At 36.6% G+C, this 21,751-nt stretch overlaps 1 protein-coding gene across 8 annotated transcripts in view; it reads right to left on the reverse strand.

Moving 5' to 3' along the window:
* Positions 1-21,751, reverse strand: part of Tlk (Tousled-like kinase) — a 651,915-nt gene that overhangs the window by 22,951 nt on the left and 607,213 nt on the right. For all 8 annotated transcript variants that reach the window (XM_090383577.1, XM_090383580.1, XM_090383576.1 and 5 more), the window contains 3 exons: positions 17,309-17,478; positions 11,727-11,865; positions 2,533-2,644 (listed from right to left, as the gene is read on the reverse strand). In XM_090383577.1, coding sequence (XP_090239703.1) covers positions 2,533-2,644; positions 11,727-11,865; positions 17,309-17,478 — 421 coding nt within the window. The remainder of the gene's footprint in view (positions 1-2,532; positions 2,645-11,726; positions 11,866-17,308; positions 17,479-21,751) is intronic.

Consider the following 21,751-nt stretch of genomic DNA (forward strand, 5'->3'; position numbering starts at 1 on the left):
CTTGACAATGCTTCCCACATACACTACTCCGACTACCTCCAGTCACCATCTGGCAGAGCAGAGGTAGCAAGATTATATACTAGTTGATCCGGAAGCCTCCTAAAGAGACACCAATAGGTTCAGTCTGGTGTACTAACTAGTGGCTGGCTGGGAATACCGTTTTAGAGCTGTACTCTCGAAATGTAAGGAAGACTGGATCTCGCCATGACGTTCATCATAACCTCAAACATCATCAGTCATACTGCATGATGGAAGAGATGGAGAAGGGTTGACCAGAACTTAGCTCTGGAGACTAACCATGGGTTCCACCACTTCAAGCGTCCAGTAAGCAAAGTGGGTGTATTGCACTGGTTGATGAGAGTCATCTACCACCTAGTACTGACTGGCAAAACAGAGGAGCGGCATTCCTCCATGTGGTGTGGGCACACACCTCGACCCCTGCTTACATTGGTTCACACCTGGGTGATCACCCACAGTGTGCTTGTGCATGGAGGTTATACCCTGGATTACTAACAGTCCCACCATCGTGAAGGTGCAAGCAGAAGATTTGGCTGTCAGAGACCATCTGGACTTTGCCAAAATTCAATCCACTTGACTTGAATGTCACCCAAATATCAGTTCCATCAGTGTTTTAGACTCCCAGGTAGCAAGTACAGTTTGTCTGGCATATCTGAGAGAATGTCTGTGACAATGTCAAGGACCAACAAGATGTTAAATAGTATTGAATATAAATTTGGAACTTTATGTGCATCAGTCAGTGCCCCAGTTACCCAAATCCAGCACTGGAATGGAACTCGTCTGCACAATAGACAACCATATCTGGATATTACAGCTGCCAAAAGTAGTTAATACAGTTTTTTTTTTTTTTAGATCCATGACAGGTGATCTTCCTTTCTGCAGTGATATTGATGGTTTAATGGATGCTCTAGGTACAAGCATAACCATGAAGACTGGAGGCATTTCACACACTTGTCAAAATGGTGTGCATTTTGACAAGTGTGAATGGTGATGAGCCACCATTTTGACAAGTGTATGAAATGCCTAGAGCATTAATAATTCCATTCTTGTCAAAACTGTAAACTCTTCTGGACCACTTGGTTGTGGTGGAGTAAAACCAGAATATCCACCCGGTAGAACCTTGAAATCCCTCTCTCTTCTAGCTACTACATGTCTCAGTAGAAGCAATGCAAAGGTCAATTCCATCTCAACTTATGCCCACTATTAAACTATTAGTTTGTATATCTCCTTAGATTAATAGTTTCCTGACATGCCTAATGCTGCCCTGATAGCATTAGCAAATATCCTTGCACTCCTTATATTCAGATGTTAATCATATATGTGACTACCATTTAAGTTTATTACAACACAGTAGCTATAGTTTCATGTGGAAGAACAGCTCTGCTGTCATTTTCAGTATATAGAGTGATATACTGATAGGATCCCTTGCTGATCACCCTATTTGAACCACATTGTTCAGATGGCTTGATATTTTATGAGCACATTGCAACACACTGCCCTGGTCACATGAATGTAAACTAATCAGCCACAAAGCAAGATGTTTCAAATCTCCTTCATTATTGTCAGTCCTCCATTGCAGCTTAGCTGACACAATACATCACAATCTGCCATTCATTTCAAAAAGTGTGGTTTTATTCCTGCAGACAAATGAAGGAATTTCTTAAGTCCTCCTCAATCAAGGCTTTAGCTAGTTATCTCAGGTGGAGGAAAAAGGGTCCTCTGTGGATTTTTCAGCCTGCACAACATGCAAATTGGCCCAAAAACATTTACATATAAAGTAAACAGTATGGATATGAGCTACGAGCTCCAGTTCCTTTGAAACAATAATCTCAATTTGTCCCATTAGCAAAAGTAGAAACATTCCAAGGAACTTCAAGATCCACTGCAACTAGAGGTCACTGAGTATAAATAGCCCTATCCAAAAAGCTAATCTAGTAACAAAATCATGTTATTTTGAATCTTGAAGTGCAGTACTTGAATATGTTTCTGAAGTAGCTGTTGTAGCAAAATAATTATACTACCTATCATGAAGTATAATTATTTTTCTGCAACAGCTATAAATACTATATATGACCATCAGAAGCGTTTGCTATCAACTGGTATATATGCTATCCCAGAGACTTAAATCAATACACTCACTCCCCTTATGAGAAATAACATTCCTAATAAACTGCCTATATGGTGTAGTTATAATGATATAAAGTACATCTAAGAAAAACATTGAGTAAAACATTCATATGTGATGCTATCAACATGTCAGCTCTTAAGTTATCAGCCTATAAAATTTTCATATGTTCATAAAAAAAAATAATCTTCTTAATAACAGTTTCATTTATTTATGTATTTAACTTGTCAGAAGGAGAAATATCTCTCTTTTCCTTTTGTTTTATAAATTTTCATTAGTCGCTTGATACTTGCTACTGAACTGTTTCATGAGCAAAAGTCTAAGTAAAATGATTACATTCACAATTAAAAAAATCAATTCCATCACATAAATTAACAATAAGTTTCAACCTTTTTTCCATATAGGCACTGGTAGAAGATAACTCCTACACTCCAGACATCAACTTTTGAGGAAATTTTAGGGGGGTTTTTCCCAACTACAAAACATTCTGGTGGTAGATACCTAAAATATAAAGAAAGTTTTAAAAGAGGAATTATTAGAATATGCTGGAAATACTGGTAAAAAATTAATACAATAAACCTCTTTCCCACTGCCTACAATTGGAGTCACAACCCAGCTTGTAGAAGCCATTGATTTTTTGTTTTATTTCTCACTCACACACACACACACACACACACACACACACACACACACACACACACACACACACACACACACACACACACACACACTTGACAGGGCATTCATTCCTCATTCAAGAAGAAGTTTATCGATTTACTACAAATCAACATATTATTGCGTTTTTGTTGTTGCAAAGACATGCAGTAGAAGCTCTCTGGAAGACCTGAAACGTTGCTTGTCTCCAGATCTGTGTTGAGGTGACCTCTTGGCTGCTAAACTTTAATAAATTTCAAGTGAGTAGATTAAACACTGCATGATAGATATTTTATTTGCAGCAGGGTCATTTATTCAGCAGTGGTGGCACATCTTATTTCTTTCTTCCACTCTGCCCATTTACAATAGTATGTAGTTTTATGGTTACTTCCAATTAATTGAGGGAAATTATATTCTGTCATCAGTTGCTGGGAGGGCAAAAATTTGCACTGTACTTTCACTAAAATTACAGTAAATAAAAATTACGATACTAATTTACCCTAAGAAGTCTATTTAGCATTTATAAATAAAATCATCATTAAGCAAAAACATGTGGCAAAAGTAAAAGAAATAAAACCTTGATGTATCCACTGACCCACTTTATTAGCTATTTCTTGGTCCATTTTTTTATAGTGGGAATCTGTAGCTGAGCTATTACTAAGATCACATGGAAAAAGGTAACCACAGCATCTTGTTATCCTTTATAGAAATGGCTACAAAGGATAATATGGGCTACGCGGATAACACTGCAGTTTTATGACAGAAACTGAAAGTTATTTTCTTTTTACAAGCTAGGTGGATGTAACAATGAGTGATACAAGCAAATACTCCTTAAACAACACACTGTTGTAAGCATCTGGATTTGTTGTTTTCATTCGTTCAGTCGCAGTGGACTTTTGGAGTCTTCATTAGCATTAGTAGAGGCATATGATGCAAGAAAGCAAGCTTATGCAGCATCAGCCAAAAAAAAAAAAAAAAAAACCCTCCCACTTCACCCCTCCATTCGTTCGAAGTACCTGTCCAGCTGAGCCTTAAATTTATTTAGGCTACTGACTTCTACAACAAGGCATGGAAGTCTGTTCCACCAACCAACCAACTACCCGCTGGCTAAAGGCAAATTTCCACACATCTATCCTACATCTGTCTTTCCTCAATTTGAATTTATACCCTCTCAGGTGATTATTCTGAGCAAAAGGCAGTATCCCATCAGCACTAAACATGCTCAAACCATTCAAGGCTTTGTACACCTCAATCAGATCACCTCACTGGTGCCTAGTCTCCAGACACTGTAATTTGCAAAACTTAAGCCTTTCTTCGTAAGAGCAACCCTTCGTTCCGTTCACTAACCTTGTTGCCCTTCTCTGTACTCGTTCCAGCAGCTCTACATTCTTCTTGAAATGAGGCCTCCAGATCTGTATACAGTACTCAAGGTGCGGCCTGATCATTGCCTTATACAAGGGAATAATCACCTCCTTATCCCTGCTAGAAAAATTCCTGTATATCATTGATAAGACACCATGAGCTACTCTTGCAGCCCATCTGCACTGCTCAGAGAACTTCATATCTGCCTGCACAATTACCCCCAGGTCCTTTTCATTCTCTACCACTGTCAGTGTAGTACCACAGAGTTCATACGTTGCTCTGCGGTTGCTGTTTCCCCATATGTAGTACTTTACATTCGTCAATGTTAAACTTCATTTTCCACCTCTCAGCCCATCTGCTCAACCTTTCCAGATCCTGTTGCAGTAGCATAGTGTCAGTAGCATCCTTAACAACCCTGCCAACCTTTGTATCGTCTACAAACTTGGACATTAAGCTTGATATACCATCATCAATATTATTTATAAATACAGAAAACAACAATGGACCCAACACTGAACCCTGAGGGACCCCACTAATAACATTAGTCCACGATGAGCAGTGTCCATTAATTTCCACTCTGTCTTCTGCCACTCAACCATCCCTTCCTTTATCCATAGCAACAATTTGCCACCAATGCCACACTGCTCCAATTTGTGCAGCAGTCTTCCATGTGCAACAGTATCAAAAGCCTTTCTAAGATCCAAATATATAATATCAAAGTTATTCCCTGCATCCAATTCTTTTGTGACTACATCATAGTATCCAATCAAATTGGTCAGTATTAGTATTAGTATTAGTAATGGCCGTATGGTGCAAGAAAGCCTATGGCTTATGCTGCACCAGCCAAAAAAAAAAAAAAAAAAAAAATCAGAACAAAACAATGATAAAAACAAAAATTAAATAAATAAATAAATAATAATAATTAATAAATAAATAAAAATAATAAAATGAAATTAAAAATTAAATAAAAAGGAAATTAATCCTATCATCCTATGCGCTTCCCTTACCCGAAAGTACTATCCAGATGACCTTTGAATTTCCCCAAACTGTCGGCCTCTACCACCCATGAAGGCAACTTATTCCAGTAATTTATAACTCGCTGGCTAAAATAAAACTTCCTGCAGTCCAATCTAAACATTTCCCCGCGTAACTTGAATTTATGTCCCCTAGTTCTAGCATCATTTATAATCTTGAAAATTTTGTCCTCATTCATTTTACTGATGCCTCTCAGAGCCTTAAACACCTCAATCAAATCTCCTCTAAGGTGTCTAGTTTCCAAACTCTGCAACCCACATATTCGAAGTCTTTCTTCATAAGGACGCCCTTTTGCCGATCTCACCAGGCGAGTTACCCTTCTTTGCACCCTTTCAAGAAGCTCGATGTCTTTCTTTAGGTGCGGTCTCCATACTTGAACACAGTATTCCAAGTGTGGTCTAACATAGGCCTTATATAATGGGATTATCACGTCCCTATCTCTACTTGCAAAAGTTCGATAGATCATCGATTAGGACACCATGGGCCTTCCTTGCAACCTGTTTACAATGCTCAGAGAATTTCATGTCTGACCGTATCGTAACACCCAAGTCCCTTTCCTCCAGTACTGGGTTTAGTTGAACTCCACCAAGTGAATAAGTTATTTTGGGATTACTGTTTCCCAGGTGTAATACCTTACACTTTGTTGGATTAAAGCACAGCTGCCATTTTTCTGACCATTCTTGAAGTCTATCTAGGTCTCTCTGAAGAAGCTCAGCTTGACAGTGATCATTAACTACTCTACCAATTTTAACATCATCTGCAAATTTAGACATCACGCCCTCTATCCCTTCATCAATGTCGTTTATGAAAATTAAAAACAACAGTGGTCCTAATACTGATCCTTGGGGAACCCCACTTCTTACATCAACCCAATCTGAGGAATAGCCATTTATCACAACCCTCTGCCTCCTGCCCTGAAGCCATCCTTCTATCCATCTAAGGATTTTCCCAGTGATTCCAACCTGTTCCAGCTTATAAAGCAACCGCTCATGTGGGACTGAGTCAAAAGCTTTGCTGAAATCTAAATAAACAATGTCGAAATTATTCCCTAAATCCAGCTCGTGAGTGACCCTTTCGAAATAGCGAACCAGATTTGTTAAACGTGATTTTCCCTTTACAAAACCATGCTGAGTATCCTTGAGAATTTCAATTCGATCCAAATGATCCTGAATTCCACCCTTGATCATGGCCTCCATGATTTTCCCTACTACTGAAGTCAGACTGACAGGTCGATAATTTCCCACTTCACTTTTAGAGCCACCCTTATGTATGGGAGATACATTTGCACTTTTCCAATCCAAGGGAATCTCCCCAGAGTCTAGTGATGCTCGCATAACCAGCCTCAGTGGTTCAATGCACTCGCTTGCCGCCTCTCTCAAGATTATAGGGTATATTCCATCAACTCCAGGAGCCTTACTAGTCTGTAGGCTTGAAAGTTTTTTCATTAAATAATCTTGCGAAATTTCAATATCATTAATTACATATTTTTTAACTTCGCTCCCACAATTTCCCATTGCCACAAAAGGCTTTTCATTTGTAAATATCGATGCAAAATAACTGTTGAGTTCATCTGCAACGGCAGCTGGTGTATTTATTACTATCCCCTTTCCCTTACGTAAAGGTCCGATCTGGTTTGTCCTGCTCTTCTTGGCATTTATATATGTGAAGAATTCTTTATCCCCCCTCTTTGCTCTGTTTGCTAGTGATTTCTCATAAACTGCCTTTGCCTGTCGAACCTTTTCTGTGGCTCTATTACACATCACCTTGTAGCTGTTATAGGCTTCAGTACTTTTTATTGCTCTGTAACGTTTCCATGCCACCTTTTTCTGCTCAAGTAATGTGGCAACTTCACTATTCATCCAACTTGGAACCCTTCTCGTGGAGTATTTTTTTAATGGTATATACGCATTCAAGGCATCTGTGATTAATGTTTTAAAAGCGTACCACAGTTCAATTGTATTCATTCTCTGTGCGATATCTACCCAGTTAACAGAGGCCATGTAGTACCTTAAGGCATCGTAATTTCCTTTTCTGAAATTAAAACCCATTCCTTTGCCTTTTACTTCTGCTACCTCTCTCGTCATCATCCACCGTAGAACTCCGTGATCACTTCCTGCTACTGGTTCCTCTATTGTCATCTGATTCATGTGTGATGATGAGGTCTAGGATATTCTTTTCTCTAGTACTTTCCCTGACATGTTGATACTTTTGTTAAGGGAAGGTCAGGCAAGACCTTCCCTTAACAAAACCATGCTGTGTCTAAGCTATAACTGAATTCTTGTCAAGATGATCCTGCAGTGCTTCTTTAAACAGTGCTTCCATTAATTTTCCTGGAACAGAAGTTAAACTCACAGGCACTTCATGGGTGAACTGCCTCCATGCTGTCCAGTCTTCAACAGCTTCTTTCAAGTCCTTGCTCATGCCAGTGTCACTCTTGATGGTGTTGAGCCAGCATGTTCTTTGCCGACCTCTTCTCCTTGTTCCATGATCTTTCCTAGCATTTTTGATTTTTCCAATGAATTGGATCACATTATGTGACCAAAATAGGTCAATCATAGATTGGTGATCTTCGCTTCCAGTGATGTTTCTAGCTTGATATGATCCAAAACCTCTCTGTTCATAATTTTCGCTGTCCGTGGTATGCAAAACAGCTTTCTCCAGCACCAGAGTTCAAAAACATCAATTTTTCTCCTGTCTGCTTTTTTTTTTTTTTTTTTTTTTTTTTAATTGTCCAGCTTTCACTTTCACACCCTTAATGTTATGGGAAACACTATAGCATTAATCATTCTGATATTCGTTGTAAGGCTGACACCTTCCAGATCTTTTCCATGCTTTTCATTTTGCTGCATCCAAGTGAAAATCTTTTAATTTCAGGACTGGATCTGGATCTACAATTGTGCAAACAGGAAAGAAAGTGCAGGGTGATTTTTGGTAATGATCTGTATGAAACAGAAAAACAGAAACTTCTGCAAGAAGAACCTAGTCTTTGAAAGAAGTATAAAAAATAAGCCAAGAAGTGGCAGATCACAAACCAGAGGTTATAGTGAGAGTTCATCAAGAAATATATTGCCAGATCACTGTAAACCTCAATCCATAAATAACGTACGAAGCATGGAACATTTTGTTTGACAATGCAAAAGCGCATGAAGGCCAATCTAAACTGGCATCCATATCATTCATTCAGGAGCTAATAGACAATGTTATGAATTGCATATGGAATGCCTGTGCAAGGATTAGCACATTTTAAACAATGCCAGAACACAGTAAAGCCATCCTCAGCGATGAATATGTAAAAAATATACCAAAGATGTTGACTGTGGAATGTTGCGTTCATGATATAGTTTGAATGGACATTAAATGTTTGGAACTTTTTTTTTTTTTTGATATTGCAATTAATAAGCAAACATGCCTGTGCAAAACTGCACAGCATTCATAGATATGTGTGCCTGAAAAAAATTAATATGCAGATGCTCCAACAAGATGGAGCATCTGCATATTAAATAGTCATGATCAACTGAGTATTCTGAGAGAACTGTTCCATCTGATTGGTCACTCAGAAGTACAAATCTGTCAATATGTAATAATTTTCTCTGGCTTCTGGAAGGAGATTGTTGCACAGTAGTACTGATGAACTTAAAACAAGTCAGTGACACATTTTTTTATTAGTATTACCACACAATTCAGAAAATTTCAAACAGAACAAGGCACAGAAGGCTTTTGTCATATTGCTGTGTTATTGTAATATGTGTAAAAGAGTACTGCTATTTTCAAGAGATAAGACATTGTAACCACTCTGTAAAGTACTGCAATTTAATCATGAGCCCTCTACGATATGCAGCTGAAAAACAAAACAAAAACAGAAGAACTGTCCTAACAATTAAACAAACACTGGAATTAAATAACAGATTCAAAAAGGAAGAAATGGCAATGAAACAGGCTAAATATTGTGTCATAGAGCTAGATGTTACTATCTGTGATACAAGGAGGAACCAACTAAATTGGTAGACTTTGCAGCAAAGTCTCATAGTGGGGGAATGAACTTTCAAAATTAAACAGTACGAAGAAGCCTTTGTCAAAAGAACTGTAGGTTGCTATATTTCAGTGGTTCAATCAGAAACAAGCTGAAGGAATACCCATCTTTGGCTCATATGGCACACAAAAGATAAAATTCTTTCATAAAGCTTTGGTATTAGAAGAATTCAAGGTCTTATCTGGGTGGCCAGTAAGATTTAAGCAATTTGTGCTTACAAAATAAAACTTGACACCTACATTGCTGACAAATCCAAGTTATACTGAACAGCCTACCAACCGATACCAATGCATATAAGAAAGTAAGCCAAGTGCATGCGCACATGTGTGTGTGTGTAAAACCCCTCTGGCCACAGTTGTACAGGAGGGATATGACTAAACTGCATTGAAATGTAACTTTGTAACAATGTCCTTCCTACAAATAAACTGATATCCTGAAAGGAGAGTGTTACTGGTATATTAACTAAATGTAATATAGTTGGAAACCACAAACTAAAGTTTGTGACTTAAAAAAAAAAAAAAAAAAATTCTCCATTATCTATGGGTGGATTAAGGTTGCAGATTAACCAAGGTCTCCATACCCCTATTTAATCTGTGGTAATAGAGATATTGCCATATTGATGTGTGCTGGTGTATAAGATTGAGATGTTTTTATTTTTAGCATTAACACAATTCTGATATATGGTCAATGCACATTAGTTGAATTTTCATGGAAATAGCCCCAGAAATAGAGACAGCTTTTGTGAACAATGATTGGCAACTGATGATGATAACTGAATAAAGTCGAACTTATGTTTCCAAGTAACAGCACATTCAGCTAACTTGTTAACTGTAGCATGTATCGAATCAGTTGTATTTTTGCATTGCTGAAAGCCAAAGGTGGCATATTTTAAGGTCTGCCATAAAGAGGAATCATACAAACAGCATGTGACAAGATGTATCACCTTCTTGTTGTTGTAATATTCATAAAGGGATACAATGTGGGAATACAAGACAGTTGCTAATTTGTTTATCAGAACAAAAACAATTTGAAAACATTAATGAATAGAATATATTTTAAGGCAAAACACCATTGAACAATATACAGTAAAAAAATGTATTGTTTACATTGCCTTTGAATGACTTATGATTACTTTGATACAAACTTTAATAGTGGCATCAATTAAGCTGCAGAAATAATCTCTATTCAAGAAGTTATTGACTGATAGCTCCCCCCTTTGTGCAATCTGCATATTTAAAAGCATACAGCATTAGAAATTTGGATGAAAAGTATTGCCTACATATATGAAAAGGGACAATAACTATGAAAATGCAAACAGACACCAACATTTGTAGGTTTATGATAAACTTTAGCATGTTCTTTTGCATTACTGTGGATAAGGATTAAATTTAAGTTGTGAATGATATTGGTTATACTGAATTAATAACTGGTTGACAATGTGTTCTGGAACAGAAAAAGGTTCTAACCGTTATTTGATTAGTGGTGCATGTGTAAAAAATCAGAAGTCCACTAATGCTAAGCCCTTGAACATAAAGAGGAAAAATTAGCAAGGAGACTATTAAGGTCTCTAAGGGCAAGCCTCAACAATATGATGACAATTTCCCAAAGCCAATAATGATAAACTTCACATGTTGATATTGAATGTTCCACTGTGAAAAGTAACCTTTATCTGTATATTAAATTAATTATAAATGATATATTAACTATTACCAGCATACTGAAGTAACACAAGTCAAAAAAGCACAAGAGATGTTTGTCACTCCCTGAGTTTCAAATACCCAACTTAACAATGATTGTGCAAAAAAAGCTCAAAAAGATAAACAGTATAAGCATTTCATGAATGTATAACCTTCAAATATATATATAAATGTTTCACTATCAACAGCATGATGTTATGGAATAAATCTTGATTGAAAGAATGTAATGAATTATAGTCCAGTCAGTCATATCAGACTTGCCATATCCAGTTTATTTAACTCTCTGATGTTTTCTGTTTTTACTCTTTAATACAATATTTTATATATTATATTATATATATATATATATATATATATATATATATATATATATTCCCCCCCCCTCATTTTCAATTAAAAAGGATAAAGTTTGCTGTGTCCATGTTCTATTTAAAGAAACTGATCATGAAATGCTCTCCAAGGTAACTTGAATTTTCGCACTTCTTTGCAAAAGTCTGATATGACTGACTGGACTATAATTCATTACATTCTTTCAATCAAGATTTATTCCATAACATCATGCTGTTGATAGTCAAACATTTATACTAAACTCTTTGTACTGTACTTTTCTCAAAAGCTGTCCCAATCCTTGCAAGATAGACTGCACAATCAAAAAACAAAGGATTGGCACTTCAATCTCATAGTTGCCAAATGGATTTCTTACTTTCCATGTCAACCATGTTTATCGAGCCCTGTCTATAAGTATAATAAAATTATATTTTAAATAAAATAAAATTTAAATATATTATAACATCTTAATACTTACCAGTATGTTCCGGCTCCTTGGGATGTAAGATCCATACCATATTCTGGACTATAGCTCTCATCATCCATAATTTTACTGAGGCCAAAGTCTGTAATTTTTATCTCACCACTTAGATTACCACTCTCAAGAAGAATGTTTCCTAAAATAAAAATACAATAATGGTGGACACTGTATGATATGCATGTCAGTGGTTTGCCACTATTGTCTAACTATCTATCAATAAAAGTAAACAGCATGAAGGATAACCATAATAAGAATTCCTCCAAATGTAGAGATCTTTAAGTAATTTTTCACAGTTGCTAGCCATTTCTACAAGTAGGTCTGATTATGTCTTCAAACTACTTTGGGAGTGTCACATACACTTAAAAAAGCATTTTTCTGTGAGAAGGGAGATAATTTGCTTATGGATTAATCTGCTAAGTGTAATAGGAGAAAAAAGAGGGGTACAGTTTTGGCATATGTCTGTTTTCTGAAGCTAAAGAAATGACTGGTTATGGTCATCTTCATCATTATGTTTACTGGTTCTGGTTTGGTTATCTGTTTGACTAAGTTTTTAGGTTGTTTGTGACTGTTCATTTAGCTCCAAGGATGAAGACTTCATTTCACATTTCAAGAGTGGCCACCTACTACTCAAGCAGCTGGAAGTTAGTGTATAAGTAGTCAGTCTTGTTAAAGAATGAATAAATTAACAGAGGATGTCTTTTAAAGTTACTTCTTAAACCACATGCAAAAATCATGAGAATGATTGGTACCAGGGACTGGCTATCTGTTGTCCAATGAAAGAATAGCCTTGAGACAGCTGTTACAACAGTCCTGCACAACACAGGTTCGTCACACTTTACAGCACAGATTCATCTTTTCACCAGGATTTCAAATTTAAAGTTAAAAACAGTTTTGAACTGTCTGTTTTCAGGGGCTAAAAGAAAACTGGATATGATCATCATCATGCTTACTTTTAATGACTGGGCTGTTGGGTTTTTCATGCCTGTTCCCTTAACTGGTTGGCAGTGATGCCTCATCATCCCAGGTTCCATTCCAGGTTTAATGACTAATTAAAGCAACTTTTAAGTTCAGACCAGGTACTCAGTGTGGCAAAAAGACTATTTCAGCTGCCTTTATCTTCAGCTTCAAATGCAAATTGATTTTTAAAATACAGAAAAAATACTTGCATTGGAAAAAGTCTAGCACAAAATGGACAAGCGATAACCAATTTAAACTTTGTGTGCCAAGTTCAGAACATGCTCTCACTTATCTTTTAATGTCATATTGTTATAGTAGTGTACTGCATCACTGTTACATAATGGAATAAAAGTACTTCAGCATGATGACAATGAAAATTATATTGGGATTTCAATTTAATAGTTTTTATAACTATATCTTATATTTTAATACCAAAATATTGTATAATGTCAGAAAAAATATTATAACATGTTTTTTTTTGCAGGAACTAAGAAGAATTACCAGATTCTGAACATCGACTGAATAATTCAGTCATATTGCAAAAAAAAAAGAGCCAATAAAGTTCCTTGAGTCACTGATGGGATTCAAACCCAGGTCTTTTCTGCACAGCATGGGAGGAGTGATTATACCCACTGTGCTACCCACAAACATTTCAGCAGTGACAATTTGAAATCAGGAAGCTATACTGCTAGATAATGGTTTTAGGGATATATCATATATAATGAAAGTGAAGTTCTGGTGAACTTCGGACAACCAGTTGGCCCAGGAAGATCATTTTGTTGACCCAAACATCAAGATGATGACCTTTCAGCATTAAAATATTAAAATGCCCTTTCAGCACATTTTAATAAAATTACCTATTCCTACAACTATGTCTGGAAGGTAATATAATTTAGATTCAGCAAGTGTAACAGCTATATTAGTAATTATTTGAAATATTTAATTTCCAGCAGAAGTATCATGACACTGACCAAAATGTAAGCCTTTTATTAAATACTTCCGAATATTATTCAATGGAAACTTTTGTTAGATTCTTTGAAGTAACAAATTTGTAATATTTTATGGATTTTATATCGTAAATATTGTAATTTATACCGCTGCATATTGTAATTGGCTAGTTTCTAATTCTTCAGTTTCATTTTCTGCCTACACCAAAGCTTGCAACAATTGTAAAGCAGTTATTAATCAGTCCAAACTAGAGTTTGAACAGGCTAAGAGTAGAAAACTTGATTCTTGCCCTAATGGTAGCCGAGCATTCTGGTCTCTTGCCAAAACTATTGGCCGCAACTTTTGCCCATCTCTGCTCCCACCTCTCTCCAAACCAAATGGTTCTGTTGTCACTTCAGCCAAGGATAAAGCTGACCTGCTAGCATCCAATTTTTCTTCCAGCTCATGTATTTATGATCTTGGTAAAACACCTCCCACCATTCCCAACACGCTCCATTCAATGCCTTCTGTGGTCTTCCATCAAAAGGATATCAGAAGGATTTTGATGAATCTTGATGCTAAGAAAGCTCCAGGTACTGATGGTATTTCTCCACTTGTTCTCAAAACCTGTGCTCCTGAACTTACTCCTATTCTTTGCCGCCTTTTTTCACTTTCTTATTCCAAAGGTGTTTTTCATTCTGCTTGGAAATTTACTCATATCCAATTAATAAAAAGGGTGACAAATCCCTCCCATCCAATTATCGTCCCATTGCAATTACTTCTACTCTTTCTAAAGTAATGGAGAAATCAATTAACCGCCAAATTTTAAACTACCTAGAAACCTTCCGTCTGATCAACGATCGCCAGTATGGATTCCGTCAGTGTCGATTCACTGGTGATATTCTGGCTTATGTTACCCATTTATGGACTAATTCTATGGAAAGGTTCGGTGAAACACAAGTAGTTGCTCTTGACATCTCAAAGGCTTTCGATCGTGTTTGGCATAAAGGTCTTCTAAACAAGCTTCCATCTTATGGTTTGTCAACTGTTTTTAGTAATTGGTTATCCAGTTTTCTCTCTGATCGCTCACTGAGGGTGATGGTAGATGGCTCTGTCTTCTAACTTCTCCACTAATGCCGGTGTCCCCCAAGGTTCAGTTCTTTCCCCCACTCTTTTCCTCTTGTATATTAATGACCTTCTTCCATTGACTGGAAATCCTATCCATAGTTTTGCCGATTATAGCACATTGCATTCCACTTTCCATTTTGAGAAACCTTGTCCTGCTCAATCAGCTTCAACTTCTCGAAAATCTGCTACCAATTCCTTAAATGCCGATCTTCGGATAATTCTCCAGTGGGGCAAAGACAACTTAGTTGATTTCAATCCTTCTAAAACTCAGTCTTGTCTTATGTCTTGCAAAAAGGATTCTTCTGCTCCTATGCTTATCTTTAGTGACACTCTGACTTCTGGGCAAAATGATATATCTCTTTTGGGGATTACCCTGACGTCTAATCTCTCTTGGCACAAGCACATTACAAATATTGCTTCTTCTGCATCTAAAAAACTTGGTTTTCTCTTTCGCTTTCGGCGTTACTTTTCTTCCAAACAGCTGCTCCCTCTGTATAAATTGCAAATCTGCGCTGCCATGGAATATTGTTCCACACATCTGGGGTGGTGCCCCCAAAACCTCTCTTAGGCTTCTTGATTCCATTCAGAAGAGGGCAGTCAGGTTAATTAATGACTCATCTCTAACAGAGTCTCTGCACTCGCTGTCTCATAGAAGTACTGTTTCTGCTGCATGCCTCTTGTACAGATACTTCCATGGGCATTGTTCTTCTGAATTAGCTTCTATAATTCTTGCTCTCTCTCTTTCAAAACAGACCAAACACGTGCCGCCACCAGCCAACATCCATTTACTGTCCAACTTCAAACTCACAGAACCAACTTTTCATCTTCCTCGTTTATTCATTCAACTGCCGTTTTCTGGAACAACCTTCCTTCATACGTATTTCCTGAAAATTACAGTCTACAGAAGTTCAACTCCAATGTCAACAAATATCTTCTTTCGTCTTCTCAATCTCCAACCCAAGCACGGTACCAAGTACTATAGGTTCTAACACCTCTCGTGTTTGGGGTTTACATAAAAAAAAAAAAAAAATCAAATTATATTTGAAACTGGCTAGTTTGAAATCTAGCAAACACTATACATCAATCTTGTGTATTTTGCCATTAGACATGATGATGTTCCATTGGAACATGGTAAAGTCTTTCAAGGATTCATAGGTTTTGAAAAGGTGCAATGCAAATTACAATGGACAATCCAAGTGACTGATTAAAAGTCCAATTTTGAAAAAACATCAAGAAACATATCATGCAAGCAATCAGTCCTAAAGGAATTTTAAATCAAAAATTCAAAATCCTGGTGAAAACAGGAATCAACATTGTTATTTTCAGCATGATGCACCTAACGGATATAGAAATAAAAGCTGAAATAGCCTTTTTGCTACATTCAATATACAGTTCAAAACTATGCTGGCTGTGGGTTGTCATTATTACATTAACTGATCAAGAAATCTGCAATATTGCAGAAATTTTATGATACTTAGCCGGAACACCTAAATATAATGACATGGATTCACCTATCTAGAATTTTCAATGCAATACCATTTAAATCATATATCAGATCTCCATTTCAATAAATTTGCACTGGTCATTCTAGGTGTTGCAATTTTTTACTCTGGCAGTGTATGATTATAACATTTTTCTAAAAACTTTAAAACTTTTCTAAACTTTAACATTTACAACTGCATATGGGTAACATATGCAGTAACCCCAGAGTAATGTATCAACTGGGTGGTACTACACTCGGGTAGTGGAGAATGAAAAATAGCTGGGGGTAATTGGGCAGTCAGATATGAAGTTTTCTGAGCAGTGCAGAGACAGCCTGCAAGAGTAGCTCATGGTGTCGTGTCAATGATATAGAGGAATTTTGCTAGCAGGGATAAGGGGGGTGATTGTCCCCTTGTATAAGGCAATGGTCAGGCCACTCCTTGAGTACTGTATACAGGTCTGGAGACCTCATTTTAGGAAAGATGTAGAGCTGCTGAAACGAGTACAGAGAAGGGCAAAAAGATTGGTGAGTGGAACAAAGGGCTGGTGTTACCAAGAAAGGCTTAAGTTCTGCAAACTAGGCATCTTCGAGGTGATCTAACTGAGGTGTATAAGGCCTTGAATGGTTTGAGCAAGCTCAATGCTAATGGGATTCTTCCTCTTGCTCACATTATTCACCTGAGGGGACATAAATTCAAATTGAGGAAAGACAATTGTAGATTAGATGTTCAGAAATTCGCCTTTAGCCAGCAGGTGGTTGATAGTTGGAACAAACTTCCATCTGTTGTAGTGGAGATCAACAACTTAAATAAGTTCAAGGGAGAACTAGACAAACATTTGGAGTGAATAGATGGGTGAAATGGGAGGTGTTTTTTTTTTTTTTTGGCTGATGCTATATAAGCTTGCTTTCTTGCATCACATGCCTCTACTAATGCTAAAATAAATTGCTTATTTATAAACCTGTTATTTTAGCAATTGCACTCTTATTAACTATAGGAAAACTGTGAAAATTTTGTACACGCGCACACTCATATCTATCTACTGTATATATAAACAAAGAAGGTTTAAATCATTTCACTATATACCTGGTTTGAGATCATAATGGATAATTGGTGGCTTGATTTCGTTCAAATACTTCAGCGCATGAACCACTTGCATTATAATACAACGGGCTTCTCTTTCTGGAATACATTTATGTTGTTTGAGGTAGAAGTCCAAATCATGACCATCACAGTATTCCAATACAGTACAAAACCTATTAAAATTATAAATAAAAAAATATAATTTAGTATCTTATGTATAAAAGTTGCACTTTATTCACAAATAAACAGTACTACAGGTTCTCAATTCAAGATTTTTATTCCTGTACTTCATTATTAAAACTTTCATCGTGCATTAGTCATGCATGATTAAAACATCATGCATGACTAAATGTTAATATTCTCTGTCTGAATAGTCAGATCTAGTTTTCTTCACAAAATACAATAAAACCTGGTGAACTGTGCAAGGGACCAAAGTCCATTTTGATCCCTTCCACAATAATAAGATAAAAAATGTCAATATTAATACAGATGCTATATTAATACTGTAAGAGAATTTTCAAAATTCTCTCATTTAAAATATTAAGAATCAGAGTTTTGGTTTGATAAACATATTTGTGAATAGATAATAAAAACATTAATTTAGTTAATAAGAGAAACATATCTTATATTTAGTTAATAAGAGAAACAAGAGAAAGATTCTGTACATTGATCTGCAGATCAATGTACAGAATCTTTCAAAAGTCATACAACTCTCCTCATAATGAATTGCTATTGCACATTTCACTGTCACACTACATTTTAAAGTGGATATGGAACTGAGTTTAGCACACTGGTTGGCAACTGTGCATGTTTTTTTTTTTTTTTTAAATGAAAACCCCAAACCCCACATCCAACATTACCAGATATTAGAACCTATAGTACTTGGTACCATGCTTGGGTTGGAGGTTGAGAAGAAGAAAGAAGATATTTGTTGACATCAGACTTGAAATGTGCAAAGAAACTGTAAACACCTTTTCATTGTGAAAGCTTAATCTGCTTCAAAATCTTTTAACACAAATTTCATGATGTGGAAACAAAAGAGCAATTTCACATCTGGTGCAACATTTTTCTGACACAGGAAAAGGGGCTGGACATTCATTACTGACAATACCAGCTTGACACAGTCGAATGGTTGTGAGAAAGGGAGAAGTAGCACACACTCTTTGAATGGACCATGGTTCAAGCTTGGTTGACTACTAAATATGATTAACAATTGCATTAGTGATTCATCATAAACTCCTCTGAACCAGCAGTTGTGACAGAGTATAAACAAGGAGTGATTCTTGGTGATGATGCACAATAGCAAATAATAAGATCACAAAGAAAATTTCTCAAATGTATTACTGTCACTGGTTTCAACCTGGAACTTTAGATGTTTTTCTCAGATGAAGCCTGGATTCATCTGAGTTATTACAGTGAAACTTCTCCTAACGGACACCTCTCGTTAACAGTCATCTCTCTACAACGGACATTTTCAAATTCCCCAACTCACCTCCATTGGTTTTAACGTGTTTGCAGCTTCTGTGTAGCGGACATTCTCTGTAACGGACGCGGACAGGCAATCTGCACTGTTTCGTTTAGATTAACACTTAATTTGATCTCCCCATAACGGACAGCGGGCGAGCTTACGGCCCTTTTTCTAGGAACGTTTCTTCCACGTATTGCCTCAATCGTGTGTTTATTTTCTATTTCCGATTCTCTGAATTTTATAAAGGTTTGCGTCGCGGTTCTAAACCCTTTTTCAAGAATTTTAAGGCATGTGTAAAACTTCTGATGAATTCATTGTGTGCAAGGGGGGGGGGGGATTTGGTCAGCCTTTCGTCTTTTCAGTTTTGTTCAGTGTCGTGTGAAGTGCACAATGTCTTCTCGTATACATTTAACTTTAAAAGATAAAGTCGAACTCATTAATGCGTATGATCGGCAAAAAAATAGTGTTCGCAATCTCGCTGCAAAATTCAAAATCAGGAAGACGCAGGTAAGCGACATCCTAAAGAAAAAAAATGAACTGCTCAAACAATTTTGGCAACACGGAAATGATCAGGTTCAAAAATCATTCCCGAAAACTGTTGGACTTCAAATTGACAATGTTACGTATGAGTGGTTTTGTCGCGCACGTGCTAAAAAAATTCTCATTAATGGGCCTATTATTAGGGAAAAGGCTTTGGAGGTTGCGAAATCTATGGGAGTAAATGAGTTAAAAGCTTCTGTGGGATGGCTAGACAAGTTCAAAACTCGGCATAAAATTTCTTGGAAAACCGTAAGTGGTGAAGGTGGATCTGTTGATACTGGGGTTGTAACAGAGTGGACCGTCAAATTGGAAGATTTATGTCATGATTTTGAAGCTAAGGATATTTACAACTGTGACGAAACAGGGTTGTTTTTTAAAGCTCTTCCTGAAAAAACAATGAGTCTAAAAAACGAAAAGTGCCAGGGCGGAAAAATTTCTAAGGAACGCTTGACTGTACTATTGTGTACAAATATGCTGGGAGACTTTGAACAACCTCTTGTTATAGGAAAACCACAAAATCCTCATTGTTTCAAGGGCATAAAGTTGAATCTTGAATGTTGATTGGAAGTCTAATAAAAAGCGTGGATGAAAAGAGATATCACGAGCGAATGGATAAGTCACTTTAACCAAAACATGATTCGTCAAAACAGAAAAATTATTCTTTTCATGGATAATGCTGCATCTCACCCGCACATTGAATTGTCCAACGTTCAAATCGTTTTTCTGCACCAAACACATCTGCAGAGTGCCAGCCCTTGGATCAAGGGATAATAAAAAAATTTTAAACTTCACTACAGAAAATGTGCTTTAAGACATCTCATTGCAAACATGAACGATGTAACATGTGCGAGTGACCTTGCAAAGAAAATCAGCATCCTAGATGCGATTCAATGGATTTCCTCTTCAGTAAACGCAATTAGAAAACAAACTGTCATGAACTGTTTTGTAAAGTCTGGCTTGTCAAACGCAAAAATTGAAGTTGTGAACAGCAAATGTGGAGCACCAAGAAGAACAAGAACTTCATCTATTGATAATGTACGATACTTCAGCTACAAGTGACCTTGGCTACAAAGATATAGACTCAAACCTCACTACAGAAGATGGTGCTATAGATATCAATGACATTATCATCGATATTTTTCAAGAAGTTCCTCATGAGGATGAAGAAATGGAAGGAGGTCATTATGTCGAAGAACATATTAACGACGAACCATCGATGAAAATAGAAGAAGCGCTCATAGAAATAAATCGTTTAAAAATGTTTTTCGCCGCTGAAGAAGATACTGAAGGACTTTCGATGGTTTCTTCACTCCAAACAAATGTTGAAAACAAAATTATCAGCCGGAAGAAGGTGCAGAAGAAAATAAGTGATTACGGTATGTATTTTTCATAAGATAAAGTCATAATATGCATAGCACAATTGTATGTATATTATTTACAAAAATATTGTGCAAAATCTGTATATAATTTAATTTAATTTTACATTAAACGTTTAACGATTTTTCTTTATCTCTTGTGTATGTAATTGCACATTATTTACAAAAATATTGTTCAAAATCTGTATATATTTTAATTTATTTTTACATTAAACGTTTAATGATTTTTCTTTCTTTTTTTTTTTTTTCTCCCTCAGACTTCTTGTTAGCGGACACATTTTCGTTCCCCATGGCTGTCCATTAAAGGGAAGTTTCATTGTATATCAATGGCCGGAATTCAAGGATTTGGGCTGCAGAAAACCCAACTGGTTAGAAAGAGAATGGCACTTGCTGCTGTCATCTCAAAATGGCATATTGCTGGTATTTTGTTTTTTACAAAAAATATAAATGGTGAAAACTGGTGATTTTTGTTGTTATTTGGTTTTTAAGAGTATTTAGCAACTAAGGCCATATTGCTCCGGGGATATCAGTGGTCATTCCCTGACCTTTCCACATCCTCCATATTTGGTGGTCATGGGCTCAAATCCCGGTCTAATCAAGAAGTGTGTGCTATGCACTGCTGCTCCTGCCCACCTGGCTAAGGAGGCGCCTGGTGATTTTTGGTTTTAGCAAGATGGAACAACTGCTCATAACATGAACTCTGATGAAAATACTCAATGATTTTTTTTTAGAGAACTTGTGATAGGCACACATCTTTGGTTGCTATAATCCCTGGCCTTGCATTACCAGAATATTTCCTGTGGGAGTATCTAAAGTAAAGAGTATGCACTCACAATTCCAAAGATTTGTGCACACGGAAAAAAACATTACATTTATATTTAGACTGGTCACTGCTGACAATCACCTGTGCAACCTTGTGTCATATTTCCACAAACATACTCGGAGGAAGGCAGTGGTTTCTTGCAACATGCTTCTATGACCCTGTATTCAGATATGAGATATGATTCTTCAATATTCTGGCTAAATATTGAAGGGAGTATATTGATACTTGATTTTGATTAG

This window comes from Mastigoproctus giganteus, chromosome 10 (genome assembly GCF_048544385.1).
Source record: "Mastigoproctus giganteus isolate SK-2022 chromosome 10, ASM4854438v1, whole genome shotgun sequence".
Taxonomy (NCBI): Eukaryota; Metazoa; Arthropoda; class Arachnida; order Uropygi; family Thelyphonidae; genus Mastigoproctus; species Mastigoproctus giganteus.